The sequence below is a fragment of the Chrysoperla carnea genome, chromosome 4 (genome assembly GCF_905475395.1).
Source record: "Chrysoperla carnea chromosome 4, inChrCarn1.1, whole genome shotgun sequence".
NCBI classification, from domain to species: Eukaryota; Metazoa; Arthropoda; class Insecta; order Neuroptera; family Chrysopidae; genus Chrysoperla; species Chrysoperla carnea.
The window spans coordinates 50,570,320-50,593,605 of NC_058340.1; the positions used below are offsets into that span (position 1 = coordinate 50,570,320).

The following is a 23,286-nucleotide window of genomic DNA, read 5'->3' on the forward strand; positions in this document are numbered from 1 at the left end:
TTCAAAACATTAAAAATATCGTATAGTATTCAGTAATAATTTGATTAAATTCAATCACTCCTGACTTTCAGGTTTATCTTGACTTTTTGGAACTTTGATGCGGCATCTAACTTTTGCTTTTTAGCCACTAGTTATTTCAAATGTGCCTAGTTGAAATATGCTTATATCTGCCTGCAATACTAATTCGTAATTAATATTCAATATGCATGTAAATATATAGACTAAAGTATAAATCCAACCAAATGTATTTATGACAATCTTAATATGGTCTCTATATTACCCAATCACTAGTTTAAAAAAAATTAAAAAAGGCGTGCGTTAGTTCAAGTTCGGGTAGAGCATACATGAATGAATAACATTTATGTGAGTTTTTACTCGAAATGAGTATGTTACCTAGAATCATGTCCACCTAATCTTAGTTCTCCTTCCTCAAGAATTAATAGAGCCAATGCATGGTCTAAAACCATATAAGACGATACAATGGAAAGATGATGTACATACATGTCATCAACTAACTGACTGATTCACTTAGCCACTCATCAAAATTCTAAAACAGTTTCACACATTCTATCTTCTATTCTCAATTTACACAAGTGAACCAAAAGTCACTAAGCTATTTTAAATTTCAAAAGTTTTTTCCCTTAATTTTATAAGATTCTGCTAATTACGAATCTAAATCAGTTTTCATAATTCTTGGACTATGATTAATTTTTTTCTTGGAAAAAATTCTCCTGTTTTTGTTTAAGATACCAAATGGGATTCAATTCAGTATAAGCCAGTACATATTAAAACATATAAAAGCAATAAATGTCTCTTTGCCATTGCATTAAAAGATCTTGCACCTGTCTTATGGAAAAAGTGATTGAGATAGCAATCAAATATCTCCATAGTTCTAGCGCCTGATTTTGTAATTCGTTAGACTTTATCTGTTTAGAAAAGTGATTCTAAAGGCTACAGCTCTGTACCTCCGAGACAAGCGTTTCTATTGCCCCCGAAATTGTAACGAGCTGAACGTCCTCGCAATGTAGACCTTCAGTTCTAATTTTAAAGAGTTGATCTTTTCGTTTTGTATGGAAAAACAAGCGAAAACAAACAATTGACTGAGTTAATTGTTAAAATACCATGTATAGGCTGTGTTGATTATCCTGTCACATTACATATACCTACATGTCACACATATATAACTGATATTCCCATATAATACATACTATACAATTTGCGCATAATTTTCGCTGTCACGGGTAAACAGTGATGTTTACGAACAAATTTTTCAAACAAAACTTGTTTACTTTTTGATAAGGCACATTTTTTACGTTTAAACTTTTGTTCTATCTCTAACGGTTTACAATATGGGTCCTACTGACCCAAGACCCAATTGACCTATGTTGCTCACTTACGGAGCTTGATATCTTTTTTCGTTTTTAAGTTATCAAGTTGACAGACGTACGGACAACCAAAAGTGGACTAATTAGAAGATTCTATGAATACCTATACCAACATTTTTTTCGTAGCATTAATATTTTTAAGCGTTACAAACTTGGGGCTAAACTTAATATACTATGTATATTTCATATATACATGGTATAATAATGTCAGTTAATTTTCAGAAACTTAAATATCTTACTACCCGTAATCTGTCTAGCAAAATTTTCCATTTGCCGAAAATCAGAACGACTATGTTTTAGAGGGAGCTATTAAAGCTTTAAACAGTCTCTTTGTCATCGCTTTACAAGGTACATTTGATATTGTTGGGTTCTTTACCACAATTTCTTCTTCAAACTTGAGACTTAAAGTTTCTATTTTAAGTCTCAAGAAACAACTACAACGAATTGTTTTAGAATATAACGTGAACTTGTGCTTTCTTTAAATTTGTGTTTTTTGGTGGGATTCTTACTATAAAAACTATTTTCGTTGTATATCTTATCATATATATTGTGAATAGACGATACAATGGATACGCTTTCCCAAGCTGCATGTGCGAATGCCTATTATAATGAAACTGTATGATTGAAATGAAACGTATATACGTATGTATATACATGTGTGTATGTAAATTTTAGGGTGTCCCAAAAAAACTGAAGGTGTTCCAATATTCCCGTAGTCCCGTAAAAATTTCAGTTCAAAATATCGAAAACTTAGAAAACAATAACTTTTTTATTTACAACGAGTAAAGGGCTTCCGACATATCTTAAGTTTGAAACAGTGATTTCTTATGTTTTTGTACTTCCAAGAGTCTTGGTTATATCGATTTTTAAACTGAAAATAACTGACAGCTTAAAATTAGGAAAGCAGGTTACTAACGAAATTTGCAAAAGTATTATGTATTGGTGTTGGTGTAGGGAAGAATACCTAATAAATAATTTAAGACAATAAAATCGCGAGTCCGTAATGTAACGGAGGATTAATAAAAGTAAGTTTAGCGAAAATACGAAAAACTATTTCAAAAAACATAGTTCCAGAAGTACAAAAAGCAAAGAAAATACAGCCAAGTAAATTGATTTTTTGAAAGAACGAATATTGTCGCCATACAAGATTTACCTACCATAAAAATATTTACTGGCAGTAAGTTCAAATGATTACTGATTTGGAGACACTTCGTACAATGACTTCGTTGATAAGAACCTTATATATTTTTTGTTTGAAAAAATTATGAAAAATGAGAGGTTTTCTCTCTTTTTAAATTTAATTGGGTCAGAACTTCAAAGTTGATTGATTAATTACCTATTTTTTATAACTTTAATAACAAGATAATGAAATTTTCTATAAAAATACAGCTGTTCGGTCTTCTGGCTAAAGCTCAAAAACGGGTTGACCGATTCGAATAATTCCTCTTTTGATATGTTCGTAATAATTTCAAAATATTAGTGAAAAATGACTTGGAGCTGCGGGTAAAAAAAAATAATAGTGGCTTATCAAGAGTTCATATAAATTGTAGGTGAAACGAAATATACCGAATCATCTAGTAATAAATAATAAAAGAGAAATGCTTCGACCGTTCACAAACAAGACGGAAATTTTTTTTTGTAAGGGGTCGAATAACTTCTCTTTTCTATTTTTTAGTTAATTATTATCTTGATACATAAAAGGAGAAATTTGTCGAAGCTTCGCAAAAACCACGGCCATAACGAAACCGTAGATAAATTATCAACCTATTGTTAATCACTTATGAAAAAATGAAGCCTCCTATCCTGTGGACTGATAAGAAATCAATAGCCGTTTCTACCCAGATAATTCGAACACCTTCGGTCTTTTCTGACACCCTAGTAGATACGTATGTTTATATATGTATTATATGATGATGCATACTCCTAGATAATGGAACTGCCAGCATCAAATAAATCAATGTGATTGACAGCTATAAAAACATTTCCAGAACGTAGCTACAACTATGATTATGAGTGGCGTACACTCACTCGTATAGTCAGTCGTATCCATACGTATAATATTGATGATGAATTCTTCTCTATATCTAACACTATTGGTATACTGTCACGTCAATTCCAGTTCGTGTTTCCACAGTACATTAAGTCCAAAATAATAACGTCATCATAAAAATAATAATATATAAGTACATATAAAAACTTAAAAAGTTCGTTCGTTTTACTCTCAACCAATACCAAATGTTTATTGAATATTGTGGGTAAAAAAAAACAAGATAAAAAAACTAGAAAATTGTAAAGACATGATCATTTTCTCAACCAGACTATAAATAATACCACTGATTTAATTTACAGAAAACAAAATTAATATCATAGATTAAGTATCGCATATAAAATACTATTTATATACAGGTTGTTCCTGAAGCCCCTTAGAGTAAAAAATATAAATTACTTTACAAAAAAAATAATTTCTATTTACAGCTGTTGATCTTTGCTTCCTAGTTATAAAGCTCGTCTATAAGTTTTAAAGCTTTTTCAAATAAGAAAGTTCTTCCTTACAGAAAATCAAAAACGGCTCAGTGGCTTAGCGTGTAAAGGCACAATCATCTTTAAACGTTTGGCTACTGACTGGAAGATTGCTGGTTCGAATCCAGGCAGCGGCAGTGTGAGCAATTATAATTAATGCAACGGTAAATAGATCATACTGTCGTCGCTTGGATAAGAACGAAGTAATCGACTCCACCCACATCATAGAATTTAATTGTATATTGGATATAGTTTAAAATAAAATTTAAAAAAATTAATATTATTACAAAAATCGGATTTTATGTTTCAATTTTTTAAGGAATTGCTCTCGAATAATATAGTTATTTTATCTCTTATCCGTTACGAAGTTACCTTGTTTATGGTCAACAGGTCAAAGTCTAATTCGATGATATTTTAAGATTTCACTTCCAACTTAACAACTGTTTCTTGAATTATTTCCCTATGGCTGGACTATCCTTCATATTTCTGATTAAAAGTAAAAGGCTAAGCTTTTATAGTTCTGAATTTTAAATAATTCCCCATGATTTCAAAAATAGTTACCGCTCTTAAAAGTCTGTTGCTCTAAACTACAGCACTTTCCGTGCAAAATTAAATACACCACTACCTCGGTGGAAGTTTCCTTAAATAGACCATTTTTGATATATTTCTAATTGCTAGAATAAACTAAATTCTAAGAGGTATTATACTTAAAAATAAATTCTTAGTAAACTTTGTGAAGACTTTTACAACTCCACTAGACAGATACTTAACGCTAACTTTTACTAGAAGTTAAAATCAAGAAAATCATTTACAAGGTACACAATTAAAGCATACAATGATAGAAAAGGTAACACTTATTAACACTCAGAGAATTTCTAATTATTTATGTGCCCACTTAACTAAATATATTTGGCTAGATAAAAAAAACTCGCGAGCAGTAGAGTTCCATCACTTAAATCATATTCCCCCCTCATTATAGATTTCTTATTAAAACATGCATTTGAAAACATGCAGAATCTACATAAAAGAGTGGTAAGGAAAGCTAGCAAAATGACACCCCCAAAAAGAACATGTTTAACACTAACTCAATTTGCTTACCGACCTCAAGTCTCCACCTCAATTTAAAGAGTCTATCCAGATGTTTAAAGGTAGTCAAAAACATAATATGTCAACATAAAAAAGAGGGACTGGAAAATTGACACATCCGAAACGCACATTATTGTTACTGATTCAACCTATACTTGATTCCATAAAAATTGCAACAGTTAAAACATTCTAAGCGTACTCATCATATGTTATGTTATAATAGTAACACTTAGAATGTTTTAATTCGAGCGTTTTAAATGACATAGACTATACATACCGATTTTAAACCCTCTAGCTCAATTTTGGCTATGTTGTACTGAAGTTCAAACCATGAAAACGAAGCAGAACATAGAATCTCGGCATAAAGAAGGGGGCGGAGGCTGAAAGTTTGGGCCCCCCAATAGGCAGCTTTCTGACACTTACCCAGCCTTAATACCATTTACAACCCTCTAGCACAAATTGTGGAGGTTGTACAGTTGTTGAATTCATCGAAAAAACATCGAAATAAATTTCCGAATTTCCGGACTAAATTCTTTTTGTCACTTAAGATGAAGAATTCGCACTTCACGAATAGAAAAACTTTTTTTTTTAATCTTTACTAGTATGCAAGATATATATGTTTATATTCCTAACTAAACAAAGAGGAAAATACCCGCTAGTGGCGTCATAAGTAGGTTTAGCCATAGAGATTTCATATAAAAGTTTTTTTGCAAAAACGAGATGGACAACCTTTGAATGCAATCTTTGATTGCTTATAATTTCTGCATTTTTTAATTAATTTTAATTTCACCTTCAAATTTTGTCATGCTATCAAGTCTAGTCTTACATTTTTATGGGAAATACGGCCAATTCGACATCAGGACTATCCCCTATTGCTGCAATCAACCTCCGTTTTATAACATCGATCTACCAAATTAACAATCCGAGCCCACCCCGGTGACCTTTCATACAGTGTATAAGTCTATATTTTCAGGGAAAGCATGACTTAAAAAATACACGGTTAGATTTTATCATGTAATTCAAAAGACTATAAAGGTCTATAAAATTAATTAACACCAACCTCACGTCAAGTAAATTCTCTTTTTCTTATTTATTGATGATACGTTAGTTTTCACTTTATTCGTTCGTATAACGAACGTATTGATTCTTTTGTATATAACCAAACCATCTTACTAGTATAGTGAGGACAACGATAGTCTAGCGATTTTATTGAAATGTATACTGTTAAAAGTGAACGAGCAGAGATTGTGTAGCTTAGTATTGATAATAGTTAATAATAGTATTAGTGGTACATGAAATTAAACACAGAATAACATGAAAATTGGTATAAAGGATTTTTAACCTTTAACTGTTATCGTGGACTCCATTTGGATCCCAGCGCACATATTTACTATTACAATATTCATATTTCTTAAGTTACGGGTACACACATCTGAGAAATCTCATTAAGCCGCGTGCTACGAAGGAAGTCGGGGACATACGACACTTAGTCGTTACTACAAAGCGCAAAGTAAAAATATTGAATTTTTTAAAAGTAAAAAATAGCATTTTTGATCAGTTTAAAGTAAAAAAGTACTCTTGTGATTTTTTTCTCTAGGCGCTCAGTTTTCGTAATAAAAATTCTTAAAAAACAATAAATTCAAAAATATTCGATTTTTTAAACAATGAATTTTTTTGTGCTGAGGGAATTCACTTAACTGACGCAGCTCCTGCGGTGTTTTTTTTTATTGGGTTCACTTTGGACCCTAAGTATAAACAACGTAATAAAAAATTGATATCAGTAATAGTTTTTAAAAAACTACTGGTAACAGAGGTAAGGTAAACTGTGTGACCGCATTGTTTAAAGATTACTTAAAGAAGTTAAAAACAAAAATTTGTGCGATCTTGTCCAGGGGGTAGGAGTGACCCCTTCTCGGAGGTGGAAAAATTTGTGCCGAAAATGACAATGAAAATCGATATAAAAACGAGTTCTAATATATTTATATTTATATTTCGAAAAGTGAATACTTTCCGAGTTATTAGCGATTGAAATTCGGAGTATTTTACGTCTAATAATTGAAAAATCTTACATTTTTAGTAAAAAGTGTACCGTAAATTTTTAAAGTACTTAAAAAATCAAAACGTCGAAAGAAATGGAAAGAAATCTGCACATTAGCGAAGACTTTTATTTTGATTTATCCTGAACCAATCCCAAAAAATATTTTAAATTTGAACTTTGAGGATTTATATTTAAGAAAATGAAACGGAATAAAATTGTTTGTAAAATATACTATACTTTACTTTTCGAAATTATACTTTTCGAAGAAAATAATGGAGTTTACATGAACAAAATATTTTGTAAAATCTAAAACTACAGTAAAGTTTGTAATGTAGGTTGCAGATGCAAAAAAACTAGTTTCCAATTTCGGAATTTTCTTAGAAAATTGTTATCAAAATTAGAACATTTTCCTAAACCTAAAACATTTATCTTGTGGAACTTCAAAGTCTAGTAGCCATGAATACCAAAACTTCAGAATATTTTCACTTTCAGAGTTTAGGCACAATATATATCAATAATGTATACTTTTGTATAAACATATATAAAAACTACATTTATTGATAAAAAATTCTAAGAAAATATATGTCATTTATAAAGGTGGCTTAATATAGTTTTGCAAACTTCGAAAATTACGTCCCCTTTATACCAGAAGGAGCAAAAAGTTTAAGTAAACATAAAATAAAGTAACCCATTTTCGAAATACAAAATACGAACACGGGAAGTAAAAATAATAACAATAGCCTTTATTCAGATCCGCTTAACCTATTAACAATGTTCTAAAACAAACATAAAACTTAAATCTTAATCTAGTATTTGCTGATTTTTTTATTTTCTGTAGATCTGCTTACCAATCGGCAAAGGTTTCCTTCAACCTCTTCCATTCTGATCTCTCTTTAGCCACTCGATTCTACATCAGCGAATCTTTAATGTACCGCCTATATTGATTCTAAGATTCTCCCAATTTAATACTGTACATGTTTTTATTAATCGAATGTATTTCAGTTCGATCCCTTGTTCTAAACTCTTGCCACATTTGTTTTTATATAGAAAAGAGTCAAATGCTTTGCTGTGCTCAGAAAATAAATAATTTTGTTAAATTCAATTTTAAATTTCTTTTACAAAAATAAGAAAAAACAATTTGATTATCATAGTCGAGATATAGAAATTTGATTATCATAGTCGAAATATTCGAAAACTTTATGAAGTTTTTTCTTAAAATTCTTATTTTTTTATATTTTTGTTTTATAACTTTATCATCTTAGTTGGAAAGTCATTAACCATCCATATGTTCATCTCAAATCTTTCATAAACAACCCATACAAAGGACTTGTCAAAATATTATTGAGATACCCTGTATTACGACCTAAATGGATCAAGTAAAAGCTAAATAGTTGTTTATTTTATATTTGTTATCCTGGTATGTTTTCTAACCTGTTTTGAAGCATGTCGTAAAACCTGAAAAGAAGCTTAAAATCAATAGATTAAAATCAACATGCTTTAGCTCGTAATATAAAAAAATAGGTATTGAAAAAAAAATAAATTTGTTAGTTTACAGTTAGTATAAAGTTTTATACCTAACTATCGGAGAATAAAATGTATTATATACCAATTTCACACATACAAAAAAAGGTACAGCAAATTCAATGTTTTATAAGCTGCTCAAAAAATAATGCATTCAACCACCAACAAATTCTTTTAAAATCCTGTATATAATGCGGTGAGATTTAATGCTTAAAATATTAATCGAAGACTGTTCAATTATAGAAAATACTTGAATACCAATTTAATCAAATGAAAACAAACAATTGACTGAGTTAGTGGTGCTGTAATTTTATTGTAGTACCATGTATAGACAGTGAAGAAGAAAGATAGCCACAGATGCATACATGTCACACACATATAACTGATATTCCCATGTAATACATACTATATAATTTGCTCCTAATTTGCGCCCTCACGGGTTAACAGTGATGTTTACGAAAAAATGTTTCAACTAAAAAAATTTTTATTTAAATAACTAACGGTTTACAAGATGAGTTCTACGGACCCAAGGCCCAACTGACCTTTATGTACGGACTCGATCTCGGACAGACAAACGGACAGCCTAAAATGGACTAATGCGGTGATTTTATAAACACCTATACCAAAATTTTGTTCGTAGCAACAATATTTTTAAGCATTACAAACTTGGGACTAAACGTAGTATACTTTGATATATTTCATATATACATGGTACAAAAATGATACTATGATATACAAACAGATGGGTGATTGTAGTAACTATCCAGGTGAACTAATGAGATACCTACAATTAGCTAGCTAAATTTCAGCTCATTTATTTCCAGATGATAAATAAACTTCTTTCATGCGAACACAGTGGGCATCACTAACTCATCGCATCTATTTAATTTAATTTTTTGTTAAAAGTTGGGAATCGAGTCCGAATCCGTGATATACCACATAAGCAACTAATATATTTTAACTTACTAAATCATTTGGGTTATTTACATAAATACATACAGGCTAAGATATATAACAAACCATGTTAATTTTAGTTCCAAGTTTGTGCCGCTTAGAAATATTGATGGTTCGAACAAAATTTCATAAAATCACTTAATTAGTCCATTTCCATTTGTCCGTCTGTCAACACAATAACACAAAAACGAACAAATATATCAAGCTGGAATTTTTTTAGAGTTCTCAAGACGTGCTCAGAACGGAAAAAGTGAGGTCGAGTTCGTAAATGAACAACAAAGGTTGACTCTGTCTTGGCTCCGTAAGACCCATCTTGTAAACTATTACAGAGAGAACAGAAGTTTAAATGTAAAAAATATTCCTTTTTTACAACAAAAAAAAAACAAATTTTGCATTGAAATATTTTTTCGTAAACATAATTGTTTACCCATAAGGGTGCAAATTAAAATAAAAATTAGGTGGCCATTTTCTCCAAAACTATAAAAGATGGAGAGTTGAAAATTTACAAGTAGCTTTAATTAGTGGTTTGTGAAAGATTCTCGAAAACAAAAAGAAATTCTATAAATTTTTTCGAAAATTTATTAAATTTTTCTAATTTATTATAATCAATGCAAGCCTTGGTATTCAACACTTTCTATATACAGTATTTCAACAATCTACTCAGTCAATTGTATGTTTTCACTTGTTAATTGAACATTCTGTATTGCTGTTTACATGTACGATAAAATAAATTCAGTTTGATGACCACTGGTTAAAATATTACCTACATTAAGCTTAGAATATTATTTTGGCAGATGTCTTTTATGATTCGACATAAAAATTTTAAAATCAATTTCCTAATTTCCTAGAGCGTATACTCTTTCATTCGTATGTATTTATATGGCATATGTGTGCCTACTTACGTATACAAATATTGTCGGGAGCACATATTACACACCAACCATACTTTTATAATCAATATCGTTTACTTCTCACAGTTGCTTTTAAACTTGTGCTGGTTGCACAGCTTACGTTACGTGCGTTGTTGGTGTATGGTGGTGGCAGTTCTCTCAACCAGCCAGCAAATGAATGAATTAAATCGTTTAGGATGGTCAGACAATCATAATATTATGTTCTTTAATATAGATAATCAGCATCTATGTATGTGTACATATAATTGATTTATAATTATTGCTCCAAAATAAACTGTTGGATAGACCAATAAAACGCAAAGCCTATTTCCACTACTCAACCCACTGTTTATAATTTAAGGTAGTTCCTCCGCGACAGTCCAGTCAAAAAGTTTTGGACTAATACTATCATTCAGTGCATTAACTGTGCTATGACTATTATACATATACCATATATTATTTTCACAAGACTGTAGTTACACACTAATTTATCTCCTATACGTATACAGACACACACTATGATATATACGTTTACCATTAGTTTCTATATCCTCTCCACAATAAAACATCGCTAAAACGAGTTATTTATTTAAGTTTTTTATCGAAACTATATGGTAAATAATTTTTATTTTTTTTTATATATTTTCTAAATATAGTATTCTACATTATATTAGTTTTTCATAGAGATGGTGAACGTCATTCATTGATAAATAAATATAATATTTGTAAATTTGTGTATTTTTATACGCTTCTCCCATGTACACGTACAAATTGCGTCACTTTTAATTGCTAATATCTCATGTATGGCATGGTAAATCATCTTCTAATTTTAACAGCATGTGTATTATGAATTAAATATTTTATATTCTGAGTTTTGAGAAATTCTTGAAATATCACTTTCGTGTAGGTACTACCTTAAGTATGTACGAGCACCAAGGCATTTTTAAAAATAAAGCTTGATTTTTTTTTATATGAAGTTCGACTAAGTCTAAATTAGTTCTGTAAATTTTAGGAGAGGAGAGTTATCCGATTATTTTTAAATAAATAAATGCTTCTAAAGTAGGCAAAATTTTAACATTGGTTTAACATGGTAAAACGATAGATGGATCAGAAAAAAAACTATTTAAATTAAAGTTAAAATCTTAATAAATTATTGAAAACAAATAAAAACCCGTTGTGCGCGACTAACTAAGGATGTATGAGCACAGTAGTGGGGACACAAATTTAAAAAAAAGAAAAAAAAGAGGTGTCGTAGGACATCCGATTGGAACTATTTTCCTGTCGTATCTTCGTATAGGTATTATAAATGTAGCGGTTACTTTCTTACTCAGATTTGTTTTGATTTGTTTGCTGCTTTGAATGATTGATTATGCACATGTTTTGGACAAAAAATATAAATTGACAGATTGTAAATTATTTTCAAAATATTCTCAAAATTCATGGCGAGCTGAATCGATTAAAACAGTTTTAGTTTCCTGGGTAACACATCATCGAATATTGGGGTCGTTTTAAATTGTTTTGGTTTCATCTCCCAATCAGCAAACAAGTTATAACGTGCGATAAGGAACATAGTGCCAAAAATACATATTTTCAATTTAGATGGTGAATTATATTATATCTTGACAATATAAAATGAAACGTACTAACAAAATTTTCCGATATCTGAAGTAATTTTCGATACATCAAAAACCAAGGCAGATATCATGAAGTTATAACAAAATGCATCATAAGAGTTGAAAATAAAATACAAATAATTTCAACCCTAAATCAAAAAATTGCCTTGGTGCTCGTACTACCTTAAGGAATTTAAGTTTACTTTATGGTAAGATATATACAGGCTTTTTAAGTAAAGATATGTCATAAGTGAATATTATACTCATACTGTTTCTAACTTTGAAAAACTGCATCAATTATTTACCAATTTCGAGAGTTATTCTCTGTCTGCAGAAAATTTATTCCCTTTGGTAGCATTTATAAGATTAGTACTTGAAATAGTTTGGAAACCACTGTGTGAAGAAATAAAAACTAAATCTTGAGACCATATCTTGACAATATAAAATGAAACGTACTAACAAAATTTTCCGATATCTGAAGTAATTTTCGATACATCAAAAACCAAGGCAGATATCATGAAGTTATAACAAAATGCATCATAAGAGTTGAAAATAAAATACAAATAATTTCAACCCTAAATCAAAAAATTGCCTTGGTGCTCGTACTACCTTAAGGAATTTAAGTTTACTTTATGGTAAGATATATACAGGCTTTTTAAGTAAAGATATGTCATAAGTGAATATTATACTCATACTGTTTCTAACTTTGAAAAACTGCATCAATTATTTACCAATTTCGAGAGTTATTCTCTGCCTGCAGAAAATTTATTCCCTTTGGTAGCATTTATAAGATTAGTACTTGAAATAGTTTGGAAACCACTGTGTGAAGAAATAAAAACTAAATCTTGAGACCATTTTCTTAAAAATATGAAAACTATAAATAGACAGTATATAAATGACAGTCTATAAAGTGTCCTGGTTTGCAATACAAGTAAATACATTTTATATTTTTATTATATCTATTACTTTTCTTATATTTTACAGTACTAAGAAAATTGAATTTATCTGGAAAAATTTTACGACTGCTAGACGCAATTGATAAATTTATATCCATTGCATTACGCAAATATATAATATTCTATATTAAAAAACTTTCTTTCAAGTTTACACTACAAAACTTTATGGGACATTAACATACATGTTGAAGATTAGTTTTACATCCAAGAACAAAAAACTTAAATTCTCTTTAAATTTTATTTTGTGCTTAAGTGCCTTTAAAATAAAAAAGAATTTTCCAACGCCTTCCATTCTTGTATGTATTCTTCTCGACGCTTCCACCTTTTTTAAATTTATAACATAATAAATATAAGTTCATACATTTAATGTTTTTGTTTTATTGTTAGCCAAAACTTGTGGCAAACATTAAACTTTTTAACCCCCAAACTAAAAAGAGGGGTGATAATTTTGACCGCTATGTGTGTCTGTCTATCAATCTGTCTGTCTGTGACATCGTAGCTCCTAAACGGATGAACAGATTTTGATTTTATTTGAAAAGTAATTTAATAGAGACTGTTCTTAGCTATGTTTCAAGTACGAGTTTAGCGTCCCGTACCCGAAACCTTTGTTAATAAACCCGGTTTATTATCCCGATCCTATTTATTCCAAGAATAATAGAAATCAATTCCTCAATAGGCTGTTGTATTGTACGCGAAATTTTGAAATAAAACAGTAAGCTTCTAAGACATGGAGCATTTAAATTGTTACTATCAATCGTTTTATTAAAGGTTTTGGTAAATTGATTCACATTAGCTGGATTTGATATAAAGGTATTTCAAAATTTTTACAAAATGGATGTACAATGTTTTAGTAAAAAACATTAAAATTTTAATTCGAAAAGGGTTTAGTGTTACATTAGATAAAAAAACTACGCTATATCAAATTAAAACCTAAAATTCAATTAATTTAATTTTAGTACTACTATTATGAATAGTAATTTAAATCAAATAGACGCAATGCAAAAAACTCAACCTTTTTTTAATCAAACACTTCAAATCATAGTGCCCCATATGAGATGCTAAAATATTATGAACAATTCATATTATAAATTTACATTCCATAAGCGTATTTACAAAATAATGCCGAAATATACGTAAGGTCTTGTGGTCCAAACTTGACTTTCAATCAGGTGGTTTTGGTTCAATTTCCGAAATCGGGACCAATTATGATTGTGCGAAAATATATATGGGTATCCGACATGGTAACTATAGATCTAATTTATCATGTTATGAGATGAATGAGAAATGTGATCACCAGATTATCACAGTTACATGACTGCCCGCCTTTCGCGCTAACAAGTATTTCTGGGGTACCTGAGACGAAAAATTTAATTAAAATTAATTTTTAATATGTTGTTATAATTGTTTTGTAATTTTGACAATCATCCAAGAACATTATTGATTTTTAAGTGTTTAGCATTGATTTGAGAAGAAGTTGAACTGAGTGTAAGTAGCACGGAATAACTACCTTAGAGTTGTGACTGATCGCCGAGATCATGGTTTTTTCGAAAGCATTACGCTTTACTGATCATCATTCGTTAATGTAAGAATTTCTACCTATGTAAAGCCATAAATAAGGTATGAAAAATTGCAACTACACAGACCGAAAAGTGAAGTTGATTTTTGAAAATCTTTAGAAATACGAAAAATATGAACGTTTAAAACTCCTAATTAAAAAAAGAGAAAGATACTTTAATAGTGACGTCTTTATTGAGTAACGCCATAGAAATAACATATAAAATTCTGTTTTACAAGAAAGAGACGGGCAACAATCTTTGAATGCTTATAACTTTTTCGTTTTTTAATCAGTTTTAAGTTAACATTCAAATTATGTTATGGTATGAAGTTTATTTTTACATTTTTATAATTAACCCAAATATAAGACCGCCTTGAGAGTATACCCTTTCAATCAGCGAAAATCAACCCACAATTTAAGGAAAAATCGAAGAAAATACATACTATATTATAGTCGGTTAAAAATAATATTATTTGTTATTATGTGTTGTTATTAAAAGTAGTGTTTTTTTTTTCTTTTTCAGTGGTTTCTGTTGGAGATACAACACTTTACACGACACACGTATCGAAACGATTCACTGGATTGTACACTGGACCATATTTTGATACAAACACAAGTACGAATGTTACTACACAATTAGGTACGCACGCTTATCTACCATGCAAAGTGAAACAATTGGGAAACAAATCAGTTTCATGGATACGAAGACGTGATGCTCATATTTTAACCGTAGATAGATATACATTTATTGCTGATGGTAGATTTCAGGTAAGAATTTTTTTTCAATAATTTACTGACTTTTCACCCCTAGTGTTAAAGGTTTATTTTATTTTATTCAAGATACTTAGTTAAGTACAAAAAGTGGTGCTCTATATCTTTACAAAATATTCTGAAAAATATGCTACACTGTAGTAAATTTTCCGAAATAAAACAGAAAGCATACCTACCTACTTATTTATTTACATAAGTATGCTTTATGCAACGATTATTACATAACGGGTCTGTCGGTCTGTACGTTCTTCTATTTGTTTTTTTAATCTCGAAAATATAGGTAATTCGATTTCTACGTATTTAAAGGAAAATTGATTGTATTAGCATATTTTAGGCAATATTTTTGAAACATAGGGGTGGGTTATTTATAAACCTATTATAAACTAGCTGTACCCATCACGATGTGCTGTGGCGTATTATGGTGGATGAGAAGTTTAACATTTACTTACAGTTTTGTAATGCGCACTTCATGCCCTTTAATTTGATACCCCACTTGGTTATATTTGAAAATATTCGATTATTCATCTCCACTTTCATCTACATATCCCCTTGGGATGGGTGTTACAATTTTGTAATGTATACGTCACAACCATTTATTTGATACCTCACTTGAATATATTTGATTTTTCTTCCCCATCTCCATCCCGGAGTTCCCAATAATTGATGAAGCACTTCCTGTATATCTACGTATTTTTTTCACGGCTTGTCATTCCTATAGGAACGTGTTATTGCTTCTATAGTCTAATTTCTTACATCTCTTTTTTGCAGGCTTTTTTGGTTGAAGGTTCAGATACATGGACACTACAAGTGAAGTACGTTCAAGAACGAGATGCTGGTGAATATGAATGTCAAGTTAGCACTGAGCCTAAAATGAGTCATTTTATTACTCTTAATGTCGTAGGTAAGTAATAACTGGGAAAATATTATCCTACCACTCGGTTAATTTTGTACTATCAATAGCTAGTTGTCCATTGAATGCGAAACTTTCTGTTTACCGGAAAAATGTACACAAGCAGTATTTATTTCACAACATATAGGTTGACCGCTTCGAATGGTAAAAGCAGGAATGAACTCGCAAAGATATTATATTTTTACGCATTCAGTGTACAATATACTATTAATCTTTTCCACAGTGTTTATATTATAAAATGAAACGTATTTTTTCAGTTCCGAAAATTGAAATTCTTGGTGAATCAGATATTTATGTAAAAACTGGTAGTCCAGTTACAATCAAATGTGTTATAACGCAATCATTAGAAGAACCTGCTTACATATTTTGGTATCACGACAATGAACGTGTATTAAATTACGATCCCAGCGCTCTTGATATTCGTGTGGAACGTACTGGTCCAGGCACAACGGTAGGAACCTTGGTTATCAACAGCGTTCGCACAGAAGATTCGGGCAATTATTCTTGTAATCCATCAAACTTAGATTCAGCTAGTGTACTCTTACATGTTTTGAATGGTGAGTTAAACATTATTTTTTAAAATGACCTATCTTAAATAAAAAATACTTCTTCTTGGAAAATAAACAATTTCCAATTTCTTCAAATTGAGAAATAAAAAATTATTATTTAGAATCTTTGGTATCTCAAAAATTATTTCTACAATAATAGAAATATTCTACCACAAAATTTAATCTTCCAAATACTTCATGCGCCTTCCCTCTTGGTATTAAAGTTTCCTAAACTCCTTCATTTCAAAAAGTTGTTCTAAAAAACAAATACAAATTTTAACTGGCCTATGCATGTATGAAATACATTATCATCAATAATGTTTTCTGAATCAGGTCATATAATCATCACCATTGGTCAGTCTTAGTTTTATTTCTCAGAAATTTTCATGCAATACAGACTTCCAATGTAACTTAGGGAAATACGAACAATTGTCCAAAACTACGAACAAGTGTAAAAATCGCTCTAAAACAATCAATTTGAATCAAGTTACACGCACCAAAAGGATTTATTTATAAATAATAACTAATTGTCCAATAAAAACCATCTCGCTTATCTTATTTTAATTAAGTTTGTGTAATTTTCATACCTGTGAGTAATTATTTTTATATTTTCCAAACTATTTTTGTGTCTTATTCGTAGCTTGCACATATCGTTTCATTAAATTATTCATTTGGGGTTTCTCATACCACTTAAATCATGCATGGATTTAATAATATTGTTAGTTATTATTTATTTGTAAATATAGGCAATTTTAATACATAAATGATGAAATTATTGTGTGAAAACTCAAGTAAATAATATAATGGAAAGATATCGAAGTTACTATACTAGTAAAAGATGATGCAAATTGAGTTTCCCAACTTTAATTTTTGTGTGTTCTATTTTCATTAATCAAATATTAAGTATAATGCATTAAATATGAAAAATATTGTCAGCCAAAGGGGCGCTTCTGGATCTTCTACGGCAGTTGATTTTATCTATTTTTTTATTTTATTTTTTATTTTTTTATTGACTTATTCATTGGTTAAATTTTGGGAAATATCTCGGCTATAACATGGCGGATGTTACATTAAAGTGCTCTATCTTTTCTTAAGTGTCACGTCTATATCAACAAACCCGCAACGTAGGATAACCCAAAAGCTAACATCTGCCAAGTTATAGACGAGATTACACGCGACACTTAATCCGCAAAAAAGCCATCGAAAATTATCCCAACTGTTGCAGATGGTACAATGGCGACCAATTGAGTGACATCATTTTTCATATTTAATGCATGAAACTTAATATTCGATTAATAAAAACACAATTAAAATAATATTAAATTTTGTCTGTTTTGTTTCGTTCGAAAACTCAAACTAAATCATCCTAATTATTTCTAAGAAATTTTGCTAGAAATTTTTAATATTATGTTCTTATTTTAGGTGAACATCCTGCTGCAATGCAAAGAGGCAAAAATTCAGCATCTCCAATACCAGGTCGTTGGTGGTCACATTTTTCAGCGGGTTTGGGTTTAGCTGCATGTACACCACCACGAGTTGTAGTCAGCAGTATGATAATGATAGCATTTATTGGCCAAATTTTAACTGTCCGACAGTTAATAATTTCATAACAATGAATGCCCTTTTATAATAAGTTTAAATTTAGCTAAGTGTTATGATTATATAACCAACTGAATAAAAAAAAAATTAATTAAACAAACAATTTTATTATAACTGTTGGTGTGTGTATAAAACTAAAAATTGAACAATGAATTTATGTACATATTTTTATTAATATAACAAGTGTAAATAAAATTGAAACTTAATCAAAAACTTTTAATAACAAACAAAATAATTAATATTTTATTATGTGTGTGGATTTGAAAGAATTCCAGAAAAATAAATGAGTGGTTGCATCATCATCTTACTACCAATATTAAGAAAACAAATATATAATAAAATATAATACAATTCAAAAAAACGTTATATTATAAGGTATCTTTTTATTTAATAACAAAAAAATGAAAAATGAAATAAAAAAAAACTTGAAATTATTTTAAAATTATATGTAAATAATCATTTTGATGTACATTTTTCTTAGCGTATAAAAATATACACAGTTCAAATAATTCCGATTGAAATATAAGTTATGTATAAAAAATTAACATGGCAAAGACTCCAAAACTAAACGATGTTATACTCATTTTAAACAATATGGTTGATATAAATAAAATATGATATAAATATGATATTATATGAATAATATATAAAATACTTTAAAAAATAAGTTATTTTGTTTTTATTTATTTTTCTTTTACCTTATTACCTATAGCTATGAAGGTAGCGTACATTTTTTTGGACTTACAAGTCAACAAATTTTAGATTATATTCTTCGGTAGTCTAAAAACTTGTTGATACTTTCGACTTTATCCGATAAAGCGTGCTAGTAATCTGCACTTTGGAATTGAAATTTTTCAAATTGTTGGACTATGGGCACTTGTTTAAACCAAAATCGACACTTTATTTTAGTAAATTATCGTCTTATTAGAACAAGAAAACAAACACGCATATATCAATATTAAGCATTTACCTGGCCCATAACTTACAAAGAGCAGCTCTATCAATACCGCCCTTGCTCAGTGTTGTAAGACTATCGAAGGATGTGTCGCCACAAATTTTCGACCCTTTGAAATTATGTCCCAAAATGTACGGTAGCTTTGTAAATATTATCTCAATGGAATTGGCAAAGTAATGGACATTCTAATGCCTCAATTTTAGATTAAAAAAATTCTCTTACACGAAAATAAATCTGGAAAATGTGGTAGGTTTGAATAATTATAGGATAACACGAAGCGAAAATGTGATATAAGTAAAGTTTAAAGGTTGTAGTTTCGATACACAAAAGAACACGAATTAATGTTTTTGGGTTGATTGAAGGTAATAAATTTCGTTTTAAACTTTATTTTCCTTACCTTAAACACCGTTACCGTTTTATATAACTTATACTTTTAAATTTTTTACTTACCTTTTCAAAATGAAATTGAAAGGAAAGGCTAGAGTTCATTTAAACTTTTAAATTACTTACCTCTTCTTAAATGAAATTTACAGGCTTTTTCTGTAATCTTCGGCAATGTTTTGCTAATAATTGAAACACCTCTTATACTAGTTTTATTGAAAATGAACCTAAATTATTTATTATAAAAAGGAAATAAAAATAGCAACACATTTAATAATTATTCATTTTTTCTTCAGTCAGAATTACGAGTGCAATAATATTTCAAGGTTACAAAAAACAGCTTAATTAAATTCTCTTTTTACAGACCTCAAGAAGGTTTTAACTTTATATTATTACAAGTATTTATTCAATAGTTAAAGTGTAGGAATATTTAATTCGAGTGAATTCACTCTTTCTTTGAGAAAAAAGCAATGATTTCATATGTATGCAAAACAAAAAAGGATTGATCGTCCTCTTACAACATAAAATAAAAAAAAGTATCCTTATCCTAGTTTAATATATATAACATTAGAAAAGGTCTCTTTTTAATTCTAATGTAATTATTTTATAAGATAGAAAAAGTCCTTAAAACCATACAAATATTTATTTCATCTTATTATTCAATGAAAAATCAAAGTACAATAAAAAATTGTTTTTACTAGCTCAACAAAAAAAAAAAAAAAAAAAACACAAGTTACATTTAAGCATTCTTTCTAAATCACTGGACTATCCAGTAACTATGACTTTCTCCGAAATTTTAAGACACGAACAGTTCATTTTTTCGTTAAGTAGAGTTCTAAAATAAAAAATTTACAAAAGGGAAATTCGAAAATACGAAATTTTTTATTTTTTTCCGGACAAATTGTAAACATTACATTTACTCGAAAAAATATTGATTGTAACCAGTATGTCAAATCGACAAACGCCAGAGAAAAGCGTCTTAGAATTTCCTAAGGAATTGTAATTTCATGTTTCAAATTCTATAATAAAATAAATTTCAAAGAAATCATACAAAGATGCGAAAATTAATAATCAGTCGAATGTGAGAAAAAAATAAACCTTGCCGAAAAAATTTAATAATAAAAATGATGACATCAATCAGATTATCATTATTATTTGTTATTCTCAAAGTATTATTACGCTATTCTCGTTATGTTTTTATATTATTATCGTCGCATTTTCCATTTCATCGTCATTAATTACAAAAATGGAAAATTATAATTAAATTTAACAAAATAAAATATAACTCATTGTTATCTAATCCACGTGTCAATACGTCACATTCTAAGAAAATTCAGTATAAATCTACACAATGAAAATAAAAGGAACATTTGCCATTCAGATACGCCATTCTCAATACGTTCCTGTTCTGCAAAAAGGGAAAAAATCAACCTATATCGAAACACAACAAAACTTTGACCAAAAGAATAATTTGAAAGATGGAAATTTTTGATATGAAGGGCTTGAATCTTTTTAGGAATTAATCTTAAAAATAAAGCATTGCTGGATTGTTTATACTTCAAATATTCTTCTAAAATGCCGAAACGACACCCGTAAATATAGCTTGATACTTTAGTTGCTGACCCAGTATTTAATATAGGAAAAGACCTATTATTTTTCAAGAGAAGAAATATTTTATTATATCCTTGCCTAAACGTGTTGGTTAAATTTAATAAGAAATTATACTATTTCTAGTCAGTAAGCGAGAGCATACAATTTAATCAAAACTACTGTTGATTTTTTCTAGGGTTTAATATCTTCTTGAAAATAAAATTTAACTACACTTCTCTAAAAAAATTCGTTTATTAATAAAAATCTAAAACAATTTTTAAAGTAATTAAAACGAATTTAATAATTTCAAAATATTACTCGATGGCATAACCCAAACCAAAGATCGACATCTCGGCGAATTCTTTTGAACTCTTTGATTGTTCGCTTTATCGATGGTAGAAGGTAGTTTACATCGCTTTATCGAAGGTAGAATAGAACAATAGCCTTTGATTATATTTTGAAATTAAAAGTTTAATAAAAACTGTCTACTGACTTATACAAACGAAGGGTCGAGATAAAATGTTTGGACGTGAGAAAATTAAAAGAACCAGTAAAAAAACGAAAATTGGCGTCCGCCACTATCGATATGTCCATACACAGACTACCGTGTTTTGTATTCGGATTTCCACTGGTTTTGACAAATTTATTTGAAAATAGTTACAGCTGCCTGCAATAATTAAAACTTGATACATTGAAAATGGGGTTTAAATAAACAAATTTTTTTAGTAAGGAATTTGAAATTTCACTTTATAAAAAATTACTTTAACTTGAATATCTAAAGACTTTTTCAAGAAAGATTTGTTTACGAAAACTTCTTAAGAAGTTTAAAATCTAGTATTATCAGGCATTTTTTGAAAGTACGCAATTTGATCTTCTAGCACTCTATAATTATGTATCCATCTACTTCCTTTACGTAAACTACCATCAATACCATCCTTCCATACACCAGCTGGTAAATAAACTTCTCTATGTCTAACACCAGGTTGTAAAATTGGTGCAACGATAACTTCCTCGCCTATAGAAAACTCATCAGTCACAGCATGGCAAGCTTGATCAACGGGATCTATCATCCACAATGGACGTATCAGTGGCAAACCAGAATCTAATGTTTCTCTGGCATATTTCCGTAGTAATGGTGTTATCTACAAATTACAATTAAATTAATGAGAACTTATAATAAACCGATACACCTGATTTGGGAGCCAAACAAAAAATTTAACGACTTTTGTATTCGAAAATTGAATCTGATCACCATTTACACCAACGATACGGGTTTTAATACATTTAATCGTGATATTGCTCCAAATTCTAAATAGATCAAGTTCCCAACCCGTAATAAAATTCGTTTAAAATTCATTGCATTATGGCTAGTGCACTTGTGTAGAAGATATTTAGAATCAAACGCGAATGAAAATTATAAGTAGACTTATTATTTTTGTGGGAACGAATAAAACAAGAGCCGTCTAAATCAGAGTCGCCCCATTTTTCAAACCAAATAGTGATCAGCAAGTTTTAATTTCTTAATAAAACATTCACTTACTACATTCAATCTTAAGGATGTTAATCGCTTAGCCATATCTAATACATCTTTTCCATATTTACTAGGTAAATCTGTAAAACGTATCACTGGTAAAAATGTGCTTAATTGTAACCATCTTATATATAATTCTTTATCCAACAAAGCCTCATTATCGTCTGTAATATTACGCCACATTGTTTCTGGTTGAAAATCACCACCAACCGCGCCAGACATAATAAAAGGATATCCAATAATTCCATATGTTAAAACTGTTGGTATAACCCGTTTTATAGATCTCCATGATGATTCAAATGGTGGTAATGATACAAATATTGGCGCTCTGGGTCGTTGAACAGCACTTGACACTCCTATTATACTAACTGTACCTGTAAAATAATTTATACAAAATAATATCAAAATTATGACGGCTGCTGAGAAATTGAAAGTTCAAGACTAATACAACATATTAAGATATTCACAATTTTCCCATTGTTT

General features: G+C 29.5%; 2 protein-coding genes across 6 annotated transcripts in view; one reads left to right on the forward strand and one right to left on the reverse strand.

Annotated features, from left to right (window-relative positions):
- Nucleotides 1-18,456, forward strand: part of LOC123298038 (zwei Ig domain protein zig-8-like) — a 498,844-nt gene extending 480,388 nt beyond the window's left edge. For all 4 annotated transcript variants that reach the window (XM_044879909.1, XM_044879910.1, XM_044879911.1 and 1 more), the window contains 4 exons: nt 15,042-15,286; nt 16,058-16,190; nt 16,457-16,756; nt 18,170-18,456. In XM_044879909.1, the coding sequence (XP_044735844.1) occupies nt 15,042-15,286; nt 16,058-16,190; nt 16,457-16,756; nt 18,170-18,357 (866 nt within the window). In that variant the 3' untranslated portion in view covers nt 18,358-18,456. The remainder of the gene's footprint in view (nt 1-15,041; nt 15,287-16,057; nt 16,191-16,456; nt 16,757-18,169) is intronic.
- Nucleotides 18,457-21,544: 3,088 nt separating this feature from the next.
- The window catches only part of LOC123297914 (myogenesis-regulating glycosidase), a 28,663-nt gene continuing 26,921 nt past the window's right edge, over nt 21,545-23,286 (reverse strand). Inside the window, exons 7-8 of one of the 2 annotated variants that reach the window (XM_044879744.1) lie at nt 22,813-23,177; nt 21,545-22,414 (exon numbers count right to left, since the gene is read on the reverse strand). In XM_044879744.1, coding sequence (XP_044735679.1) covers nt 22,097-22,414; nt 22,813-23,177 — 683 coding nt within the window. In that variant the 3' untranslated portion in view covers nt 21,545-22,096. The remainder of the gene's footprint in view (nt 22,415-22,812; nt 23,178-23,286) is intronic. The other variant, XM_044879745.1, reaches the window with a different exon arrangement.